Source organism: Hyla sarda, chromosome 4 (genome assembly GCF_029499605.1).
Source record: "Hyla sarda isolate aHylSar1 chromosome 4, aHylSar1.hap1, whole genome shotgun sequence".
Taxonomy (NCBI): domain Eukaryota; kingdom Metazoa; phylum Chordata; class Amphibia; order Anura; family Hylidae; genus Hyla; species Hyla sarda.
Window position 1 is genome coordinate 411,651,862 of NC_079192.1, and position 12,111 is coordinate 411,663,972.

Here is a 12,111-nt window from a genome sequence, read left to right on the forward strand (position 1 = left end):
GTAGGGACAAAGTCCAGTAAGTGAGGGCGGGACTAGCACTCCTCTGTGCTCACTCCTGTCCTATCAGGCTGCAGCATGAAAACAGATGGGGTTACAGAGCCGCCTGCAGTGATTGGATAAAGAGAACCAGCACAGCACAGCAGACTCAGGGAGGAAGTGAATGTATAGTGAGTGAGGACGGGCTCAGTATTTGCCTGGAACATGCCCCTTCCTGAGCAGTGGATGTCGGAATGAGTGAGAAGCAGAACAGAGGGATTTGCAAGCCAGAAATTGAAGCTAGACACAAAAGACATGTAAAGAATCTGCATGACCTAGTGCAGTGATGTCCAAACTGTGGACCTCCAGTTGTTGCAAAACTACAACTCCCAGCATGCCCAGACAGCAGTTTGCTGTCTGGGCATGCTAAGATTTGCAACATCTGGAGGGCCACAGTTTGGACTTCACTGACCTAATGAGTAACATAGAAGCATTAAAAGGGGTACTCTGGTGCCCCAGCGTTCCGAAAATGTTGTTCCAAACGCTAGGTGCAGGTGGTGGGGTCGTGGCGACAAGCCACCTCCCTCTCAATGAAAGTCTATAGGAGGGTGGATGGTGGCCACCACGCCCCCTTCCATAGACTCTCATTGAGGGGGCGTGGCATGATGTCCTGACCCCACCACCTGCACCCAGTGTTCTAAATGAATGATCAGACATCTTATCCCCTATCTCCTTTGGATAGGAAATAAGATGTCTAGGGGCGGAGTACCCCTTTAAAGTTTTTTCAGTAATATGACAGGTACGCTTTAAGGGTGTGTACACATTTGTAACCATTTTTTGATAAAGAGTTCGTACCCGTCATCAAGTAAAACTTATTTATATAGTGTTCCTTATGTTAAAAGAAGCCTTATTGCAATATATGTTCATTAACAAAACAATATTTACAGTAGTTTTTACTTTTTTTTTTTTAAGTGGCCACTAGGGGTCTCTCTTGTACTGTGTTCTGCAGGCGCTGCATAGCTTTCATTGCAGGACGGGCACTGGTCCTATTTCTGGAAGTGCGGCTCTGCTCATCTCTCGCTCCCTGCCTGTCAATCATGCAGGGGGGAGCGAGAGCTGTGCACGAGGCTCTGAACAGGGACAGAACTGCCTTGTGTCCCCTCCGCCCCCCATACACTTTCACTGCTGGGATTGGCTCCCTGTTCTAGGTGCGCTCCAGAGACCGAGTGCAGCACAGAACAGTGAAGGGCAGAAGCGTTACCATGCAGGCTTCAGGTGACGTCACGTCTGCCGGGTAACGCCCCCCTGCCTCAACTAAAGCAGAGGAACAGTGAGAAGACTTTAGAAAACTATAACTTGAGAAATAATGGCCCATATTGAAAAAGAAAAAGTGCTATAGACTCAGGATGACAAGGGGAACAGGTCCAGTGTCAACTTGGTAGCAGGTAATCTTTAAAGGGGTACTCCACTGAAAAACATTTTTTTTTTTAATCAACTGGTGCCAGAAAGTTAAAACAGATTTGCTAATTACTTCTATTAAACAATCGTAATCCTTCCAGTACTTTTCAGCTGCTGTATGCTCCACAGGAAGTTCTTTTCTTTTTGAATTTCCTTTCTGCCTGACCACAGTGCTCTCTGATGACACCTCTGTCCATTTTAGGAACTGTCCCGAGTAGAACCAAATCCCCTTAGATAAACCTATCCTGCTCTGGACAGTTCCTAAATTGGCACAGGTGTCAGCAGAGAGCACTGTGGTCAGGCAGAAAGGAAATTCAAAAAGAAAAACAACTTCCTGTGGATCATACAGCAGCTGACAAGTACTGGAAGGATTAAGATTTATCTGTAACTTTCTAGCACCAGTTAAAAAAAAAAAAAAAAAAGTTTGCCAGTAGTGTACCCCTTTAAGGCAATTTTGAAAAACACTTGATCACTTTCCTGTCTCCTTTTCGCCCTCTGACAAGGGAACAGATGTTGCAGAACAGGAGGACTAAAGATTTTTATTAGACAAGAGCCAATCTAAATAATCTATAGCCAATTTATTAGATTCAGTCTAAAATTTCCGCTTTCCAAGCTGTTCCCTGGAGAAGTCTGGAACAAGACTCCGGGCTGTGTCATACAAGACTTCTTCAGGAAAAAGGAAGAAAATTAAAGGGGTACTCCGGTGCTGGAGCATTCTGAAAATTTTGGTCAGAAAGCTCTGAGCCGAAACCTTGATGTCACGATCTCACCCCTCGTGATGTCACTCCACGCCCCCTCCATTCGTGTCTAAGGGAGGGGGCGTGTTGGCTGAGACGCCCCCTCCCATAGACATGAATGGAGCGGGCGTGGTGTGACATCACGAGGGGTGTGGCCCGGACGTTGCGACCACTGCCGCAGGAACGCGGTGTTTGTTTAGAATGCCGAGTGCTGTGGGAGATCCCCCCGGGATCAGACATCTTATCCCCTATCCTTTGGATGGGGGTAAGAGGTCTAGCAGCAGAGTGCCTTCAACAATACTAACCCAATCCACAGCCGATTCACTAGATTCAGCTTTGCCAAATGTGACTGTAGCTTCGCTTTTCTCTCATTTTTACCACTGCATTTTTCGAGATGGACACAAATTTTGGTTTTAACTCAGTTCGCTGCTTCGGCGTTTAGTTTTTTTTTTTTTGGTCAGATGTTTCTATGGTTACTTAAGTACAATTATACGCGTCTCAAGTTTTAAACAATTTATTGACAAAAACCATCAACTGTAGACAAAGTCCCAAAATGAATAGTTTTGACCCGTCATCTTCTAAGACTGCAGTTCTCCCAGTCATTCAGGATATTGGCTTCTGGGCCAAATCCTGACCGGTCACAACCCATTCTTACCCCATCACTGCTCGAAGTTTGTCACAATTTCTGTGTTTTTGTTTGTCCACTCACTTTTTTGGAGATTGATAAGTTCTCTAAGGGATTGAGATCTGAGAAGCTTTTAGGCCATGGACCCAAAATGTCAAAGTTTTGTTCTGCAAGCCACTTTATTCTTCATCACCAAACTGCTCCTGGACGGTTGGGAGAAGTTGGTCTTTGAGGATGTTTAGATACCAGAAAGGGCCAGGACCATCTCCTAAAGAGGAGTCAGCTCCGGGATGGGTTCAGCACCCTTGTAGAGCTTCATCAGGAATGGCAGCAGGTGGGGGTCAACTACACTCTCAGTGAGGTGAAGGCTTTTGGAGATGCCTGATGTCATGAAAAGACTTGGGTGAAGTTATCTTCTCCGATGAAGCCTTTAGACTGGTTGGGACATCTAGAAGAATGATGGTCCGGAGAAGTAAAGGTGATGCTACCACGAGTCCTGTGTCCAACAGTAAAGCCTTCTAAGACCATTGATGTACGGGACGGCATTTTATCCAAGGGAGTGGACAATTATAAGGGCAGAGTCACGAATAAAGAATGGAAGCAGTGGAAAGAAAACCTAAGAGTGGAAATCAGGCGCTGCTCTATCCAGTTTCGTCCGAGAGAAAGACTCCTTTCAGATGCTGAGTATTATTACACAAAGTGTTTATTGGAACAAAACATAGCAAACATACAGGCAATTGACACGTTTCGGGGGCTTTGTCCCCCTTCCTCAGATAGCCTCAGGCTGAGGAAGGGGGACAAAGCCCCCGAAACATGTCAATTGCCTGTATTTTTGCTGTGTTTTTTTCCAATAATACTCTGCATCTGAAAGGAGTCTCTCTTGGACGAAACTGGATAGAGCAGCGCCTGATTTCCACTATAAGGTCTTCTTTCCACTGCTCCCATTGTACCCCTACAGGTTGGGTATCCCCCTCCCTGCAACTTTCAGGCTCAGCAGCTCCATCCGTTTATTTTTGTTTGACCCCAGCATCAGGGGTGATATGAGATTTATTCTCTAGAACAAGGTAAGGGGCCATCTTGTCCTTGTGACTTTCTTGACCTTACACCTGTTCTTGAGATAAGGAATCAGCATTTAAGGGTCCAGAATATACTGAAGGTAACGCACGAGGCGCTCCCCTCCGGTCTTTTTTCTCTATTTCTAGAAATAAATAAAGAATAGGTTCTAAACATCCTCCAAGAACAACTTCTCCCAACCAAGACCAGTTTGGTAATAGACAAAGCTTTTCCAGCATGTTGGAGACTATATCACAAGGTGAAAGTGAAAAGTAAGCAGCTTGGTGAGCAAAACATTGACATTTTGGGTCCATGGCCAGAAAAATCCCCCTGAGAACCTGTAGTCAAGCCTCAAAAAGCAAATAGACAAACAAAAACAGACGTAAAAACAGGTTGTGACCAGTCAGGATTTGGGCCAGAAGCAGATATCCAGCATGACAGGGAGAAATACTGAAGTCTTGATATAGAAGAAGGGTCAGCACTGAAAATACTGAGTCTTTACATAAACCCGATGTATTCTTTTTAAGATATCCAGCCAAAAGTGATAAAAATACTTATGTTATGTACATATGCTCACCATAACTTTACATGGCATCAACAGCTTTTAAAAATCCAGCTGATAGCAGCAATAAAACTACAAAGGCCTTCAGCCCCTGCGCTTGTTTCCTGTGCGAGCTGCAGGAAGCAGCTGCCTTGAAAGAGCTGAGCAAGTCACAGGGTTAGAGAAGCAGTGAATATAGATGAGGAAGGTATGTGTGCCTCAGCCAATCAGGGACAGTCACACATTGCACACCGACACCATAACTGGTCAAGACCAGTATATGGAGGGTTAACTTTTGTTATTTATTCCAATAGATTTCCCTTAGGGAAATAAAAAAAAAAACTGATTTCCCATATACTTATTTTATAAAATTCCCATAAGCTTTATTGATTTCTACACAGGTTAAAAACCAATAGTGCTGTATGCCCTTGTTGTATTTAATTACTGATTCTTTATTTTCAACAGAGAAACTCTGTTGCTGTACGCTGACTTGCTAACAGATATAGGCTAAATGTGTCTGCAGATCACATCCTATTGTTTTCTGGGCAACAGCACTAGTCCTAGTTAAAATTTCCTACTCTGCCCCCCTCGACATGTTTCGCTACGAAGTAGCTTTATCAAGAGGTGGCCACTGAACCCAACAAGGTGGTGCCCAACAGCCATCATGTGTGCTAGGAACTACTGGACTTCCTGCCTGGAGGATTATCTAAGAGAAACAGGGCATGTGCTCAAAGATTACACTTGCAAAGTTATATAACTTTAACGTGGGCAGCTATACAAAAGTAATTTAATTCGGGTGGAGTTCCCTTTTAAATACAACTTATAACTGTACTTCAGTAACTATACTCACTTCTGATTAAAAGATCACACTGAAGCAGCGAACTGTGTGAAAACCAAAATTTGTGTCAGTCTCGAAAGTTTTGGTTACGACTATATGCCCACCACGTCAAGGAAGAGAAAGAAAAATAATTTTGACCAGTTGCGGTTTATGCGTTAAACCTATATAGTGCTATAGGGGTACGACAGTCACATACAACAAAATTACGCCCAAATCAAGTGAATTTTTATGTAATTCTAAGTCCAACATTCTGTGCCGATATAGTTTATCCTGTCATGTATCCCTTTACATCCCAGTGAAATTGATTGAATTACATACTTAAAATTCTTACCCCCACAACTAGAGGGTGCCAAAACGGTTAGATTGGGGACCCTGTACAAAGACCTTTACGTTGGGGTCCCACATAAGAAGGAATTCCACAAAATCGATTTATCATCAAGTTTTCTGTTTTATTTAAGATTTTAGTTTTAATTCTGAAGACAGAGGTACATTTTCTTGGTTTAGTTTTTAGCGTCAGGTTATAACCATGTTTTAATTTATCATATTTTATTTTATTTTTTTCCCCCCCTTCTCTTATAGACTTCTCTTCTCAATCTTGTTTTTTGTTTTTCAATACTGCAGATAATAAATGCCAGAAAAAAAAAAAATTCAGGAAATGGATCGAAACGCCTGCGAGTGACCTCGGAAAGACATTTTTTCTCCTTGATGACAACTGAAAGCTGTTGTATGCTAAACTCCAGGTCAGAAAAAATTTTCTTTTGAAGAACGAAAAAAAAATGGCCACCTTTTTCGATTTCCTTAAGAATACAGGTAGTGACTTGAGAAGGCGGCAGCAATTCCAATTGTGCAAAAAAAGAAAAAAAAAAAGAAACAGGTCGGGAAGCAGCATATATGTATATAACCACAATGACCGGATCCTTACGGGATTTTATCTGGAGTTTTTTTGTTTTTCTTCTTTTCCGAGACGACCAAGAGTGACTCAACGGCGGGAAGCAACTACACCAACACCTTCACAGATCTTCAAAGAACAAAGAATAAACGAAAATCATCAAGTTTGCACTGATAAAGAGAGAATTTTCCAAAAAAGTCGTGGATGAAATTTTTCTTTTTTTTTTCTCATTGTTAAGCTGAAAAATTTTCATGGATTTTTATGCAAGAAAAAAAAAAAAAATCTCAAAAAACACTAGCCCATCTTCTGTCATGGCCTGCTGCTCATGCCTTGGAAAGCACCATTAGTATATATGGCAAACGTTACGATAAAGTTATACACAAAAAAAAACAAAAAACTGGCAACAATTTGCAAAAAGTTGCCAAATTCATTAATCTATATTTTTTTTGCCTTAACCCCTTCAACGCCAGAGGGGTTCTAAAAACAATGTAATTTTTTTGCATATTCCAGCCCCCCTTTGGTCCTGAAGAAAATAAAGCGTGAAATGGTACGTTCCATCACAGAGTTACTGAATAAAGGAAATAACGAAAAAAAAAATATATATATCTATAAAAAAAAATTACGGCATATAAATTTTTTCATGGTGCTTTCCTCCCTCCCGATCAGGTTAGGTTTCTATTTCTCATCCCTAATTTTTTATTTCTTAAAAAGATTATTTTTCTGCTATTCGTAACTAGCTGTTTAAATCAGGTTCTTTTTTTTTTATTTAGTTTTATTTTTTTTTATTGTTTTATAGAAAAAAAAAATTCTCATGCAGCAGACCAATGATCTCCTTAGTTTGCCATATTATGTTTTTTTTAAAGTCATATTTGATTTTTTTTTTTTTTCGATTTCCATATCTCTCTCTCTCTCTCTTTAGTGGTTCAGGAAACTTGTTGGTGCTTTTTATTTTTTCGGATGTAAAATAAACTAAGTCACCCCATCAAAATGAACTTCAGCACTGCAACAAATGGCGAGATCTCGGATCGATCGTCGGCTGTCGATTTCGTAAATTGTGTTACGGGGGAGGGTCTCTGGAGCTTCCCTGCCCCCACGGAACCAAGATTCTGGAGAAGGATTGTATGAGAAGGAAACACTGAGGGTTTGATTCTGACATTTGAAATTGGGTGGGTGCGGTGGGGGAAGAAGTAGTCCCCAAATTTTCTAAGCTGTCCCTTCATATTTTCAATGACGGTCCAGGGCTGAGCTCTGTAGTAGATCTGTGGGGTTTTTGGTTGGGGGTCTGAAGGCTGTCTGAAAGCCTGGGGGAGGGGAGTGAAAACTGGCGGGGTTTGTTGGGGGAGGGTATGGGCTCCAATTTGCTCTGTGTAGGGGTATCTGTGTGCTGAAAAGATTGTTATGGGGGTGGTGGGGGGGTATAGAGCTGCTGGGGCCGTCCATCTCTGTCAGGGCTTGCAGTGATTTTAACCAGTGTGGCGGATTGTCATCTTGCAGAGGTTCTAAACCATTTCCGGTGGATGATGGGATACCTAGTAAAAAAGACAAAAAAATATAAAAATTCTCTTTTTAAAATTTACAAATTTGAAAAAATTTGAAATTGAAAAATCATTAATATATACAGGGCACGAAAGCATCTAAAACACTGTTAATGGACATTATATTTTCATTAATTATAAAATATACTCAATGTCAACCACAAAAATCAATTTCAATCACAAAAATCTTTATATTTTCATACAACAGTATGTCAAATGAAAGAGAAAACATGGCGCCGACAGTCTTTGGTGCTTTATTATCACGAGAAACTGCTTAAGTACAAAGTAGACAGGAGTTAAGTTGAATGTCCACAGACTTCTCCCAACCCCCAATGACGAATGTCAGGGAAAAGAAGGGTTGGCCATATTGAATTTCAACATGCCGATCCATAGAGTCTCGCAGGAGACAGGTTGTCCCCAGAGAAGCCTGGTAGCAGATCATGTCCCTCACCCCATTCATAACATCTAAATGCTCCACTGAGCTGAGTGTTAGGGGAAATAGCTGTCGATCAAATAAGTTTCTGGTCGACGGCCATCTACAGCGTAAAGCCACCTAAAGGGAGATAATCCTGGTCAGATGTCATGTGTCCTACACAGCCAACCAGGGGAGCATTTCCTTCCATACATGAATACTGGACTACATTGGACGTGGAAATTCTTGAATTGTACCTGTTGCTTTTAAAAACGTTTGTCATGTCACGTTTTGATCGGTCGGGTCTGAGAGTTCAGACCCTGATTAATCACTAGAATGGGCTAAGAAAGAGGCGCATGGGGAGACCATACCATAGACTTGCACTGTAAGTTTGTCTTTGTCACAGCACAGAGCTGCGAAAGAACGCACTTGGCGCGCGCTTCTCCTGGCTTGTTCTAGTGATCAGTCGGGGTCTGAACACTCAGATTGAAACCTTTGACAAGTCTCTACAACAGTGATTTCCGCTGTGCACAGGATAGGTGATAAAACTGATCAATGGCCCAACTGTTGGGACCCCCACTGATAACAAAAATGGAGGTCCTTCGATCCCGAGTGAATGGAGTGGTAATCAAGCAATTGCACTGAAAATCCAGACACTTGTTATCGGTAGAAAGTAGAATGTTGGTTCAACCGCCCCCCTGATCAGATACTTATCACCCATTCTGTAATAATTGAATGAGTGGGGGGAAGTGACTGCCATTATTGAGCGTTATACCAAGAGTCCATGGCCGGGTATTTAAATTGCTATTTTTTTGTAAAAATTAGCACAATGTTACTGCAAAACTAGAGTTTTACATAATATCGTCTCAGCACAATCTGAGGGGCAGAACACTTGTTGAGAGCAGGACTGACTCTGAAGCCAACTCATACCGATCTGTCCATACATGACATGATATCAAAGGTTCTAAATGGAGAGAGAGAGAAGGGCAAGCAGCTAATCTACCAATCATCTGGTGGGTGAGAGTAGGGAGGGACCCTACACATTACAAAGTCAGCTGGGTCTGTCAAAATTGGCAGGTTTGACAAACTTTCTTTTTTGATGTGTATGGAGGCTTTTTATATATTTTTTATATACATTGCTGCGCATGATTTAAAAACAAACAATTGATACTTATCTACCCCACTCCCCTGCCGCTTAAATTTCACAGACATTGTCCTTCCCCGCTGTTCAGCTCTACTTCCAAAACAGAGTCTGAGCAGGCTCTGCCTACTCAGTTTCCCGCCTTGGCCAGTGCTTGGATTCTCCGAAGCAAGAGGAGACGAGCAGTGGGGGAGCGGGAGCAGTGGGGGAACGGGAGTAGGTAAGTATCGTTCGTTTGTTATTCTTACATCAGGCCCAGAAACCTATAGAATTTTTTTTTATTTTGAACGAATACTCTTATCTTTTTAAAAAGGTTTAAAAAAAAAGTGTATCAAACATTGGAAAAAGAAGCTGTTACAATGAGAAATAAGAATTTTACACAATATTAAAAAGGAAATCAGTGAGCGTTTTTTTTTTCACCCAAAAACACATTTTTTTTCTCATAACATACAAGCAATCCTTTCATTCTACCGAACAAATGTGGAGTATGGTTTGTTAGTTTAAATAATTTTGCCCACGCCCCACTTTTTTTTTTTTATTGCTCTTTTTATAGAAAATCATCCAAATTTTTAGTTTTCAATATGAAGTAGAAAAAAAAAAAGAAAAAAAAAATCGGAACCTAGAACATTAAGCATCTTTGCTGCGGAGTAAGATTGACACAGAGTGAAAACAGCCAAACCCAGAGAGTTCTTCTGCGTATTTTCATGTACACAACATATACCGGGGGTCGCAGCCGCTGACTATACATGGCTGGTTATGTTCTTTACCGGGCAATTTGGATGAGATGTCAATGAAGGAGGAAGAAACGGTTACCTGTGATTATGGCGGGATCCATCCAGCTGGTCGGGCAGTCCCAGTTCAGGCTGTTAGTTGTGGCACTGTTGGACGTTGGTGCACTGTGGGTGGAGTTTGAAGGGGAAGAAGCATTGGGCAGCCCACCAAAGTTGATGTTTATGTTGGGCAGAAGTGCCCTTAGCCCGTCCTGCCATTCCTTCATATTTATACTTTCTACTGAATTGCTGTGGTCTGGGAGATTTATTCAAAATAAAAAATAATAAAAAAAAATAAAAAATAAAAATATAAAAAGTTGTTGTTAGAATTTTTTGCTTAATGTAAGTAGATTTTTTTTTTTAATGTTTATTAAAATTCTAATTTAAAAACCAAAATGTTTTAAAAGCAGCTCGGTTTCTAATAAAAAGGGGAAATGCTTACAGTATAAAACAAATTTAAAATCAAACAATTTTTTTTTCCAATTTATAGCTTAAATTATATTTTTTTAAATAATCAAATTTACATTAAATTAAGGGTGATTGTATGTTTTTTCTCTTTTTAACACAACATGCATATTTAAATAGATCAGCCAGAAACACGTCAAGTTTATAAAATTAAAAAAATTAAAGTGTAAAACTCCCTTATTAAATTAAGGGTGACTTTTCATCTTTTTTAATTTGTGATTTAACGAATATTTACATTTTTATAAAACTAGTTTTTTTTTTTATGTGTAATTGACAGACAACATAAAATTATTCTATGCCCTGTTCCCTTAGTTTCATATTTCCCCCCAAAAAATATATCTATCTATTTGTGTTGCACTGAAACAAATTCATTTGTCACTTATTTTCTGAAGTCGTTTGACGTTCGATGACCCACACAAAAAATTAATTTAAAAATGAATTTCTGGCTTAAGTAATTGTGTGTCAGAAATAAGCATACTCCACATTTATTCTTAAATTCATTCTTAATTTCGAGACCTTTACCAGCGATGGGAATCTCTCTGTAATGCACATTTCGACTTTGACAAACAGAATATTACACATGGAAAAACGTAAATATTTTAACAAAAGAATTTATATTCCTTCAATAAAAAAATAATAATTTGTTGTAATTTTACGTAAAACTGCTGGCCCTGCCCCTCTGCTATGATTGGCAGCTGTAGTAGTCTTCTGATAAGACGCTAGAGCTGAAGGGAGGGGCTGGGAAAGTTCTTGTTATACAGTAAGCACAGAAGACTCCACCTCCTGGACTCTTCCCAAGCGGTGGTTGACACATTAAATGGCAATTCTGTCAGTCACACAAGGCACCCAGACTTCAGGTATGCTTACATTTCCCTCACCCATGTCTTTATGGGGCTATCGCCAGTTATAATGCCTCAGGGATCCCTTTGAAGGACTACTGTGGGCAATATGGGTAACACTTATGATGTGTGCAAGGCACAAGATGATACAAGGATTCTAAATGTGTCCCCGAATTCTCCATAACCTTTGACTGAGCACGTGACCAAGGCCTGGAAAAACAGTTTAGAATTTTTCCTTTTTAAACATTTGCAAAAATGTAAATTTCACATGTACATAAGTAGTCAGACCCTTTACTATGACACTTAAATTTTATTTCTGGCTCCTCCCATTTCTCTTGATCATCTTCGGAGCCACCTGTGGTAAATAAAAACACTGCCCTATTATATATATATATGTAAAGTTCTCAAAGTTGACAGTGTACATCAGAGCAAAAACCACGCCATGAGGAGGAAAGAACTGCCTGTAGAGCTCAGGAACAGGACTGTGTAGAGGCACAGATCTGAAGAAGGGGACAAAACATTACTGCTGCACTAAAAAGTTCCCAAGAGCTCAGTGGTCTGCACAAATCTTACATGGAAGACGTTTTGAACGACCAGGACTCTGCCTACAGCTGGCTGCCCAACCAAACCAAATAACTGGGGGAGAAGGACATTGGTAACAGAAGTGACCAAGAACCCAATGATTACTGTGGATGAGCTTTAAAGATCCAGTTGGCAGAAACTTCCAGAAAGTCAAATCATCACTGCAGCACTGCGCTGATTTATGGTGCTTTATTGCAGAATGCTTACAATGAAGTCTCTGCTCAGTTATAACACATGAACGTTGCCGACT

At 40.7% G+C, this 12,111-nt stretch overlaps 1 protein-coding gene across 1 annotated transcript in view; it reads right to left on the reverse strand.

The window, feature by feature from the left end:
- Nucleotides 1–5,656: 5,656 nt before the first annotated feature.
- CNOT4 (CCR4-NOT transcription complex subunit 4) overlaps nucleotides 5,657–12,111 on the reverse strand; it is a gene marked incomplete in the record, with an annotated part of 85,536 nt that continues 79,081 nt past the window's right edge. Inside the window, 2 exon segments of the mRNA XM_056517718.1 lie at nucleotides 5,657–7,646; nucleotides 10,019–10,231. Of these exon segments, the coding sequence (XP_056373693.1) occupies nucleotides 7,342–7,646; nucleotides 10,019–10,231 (518 nt within the window).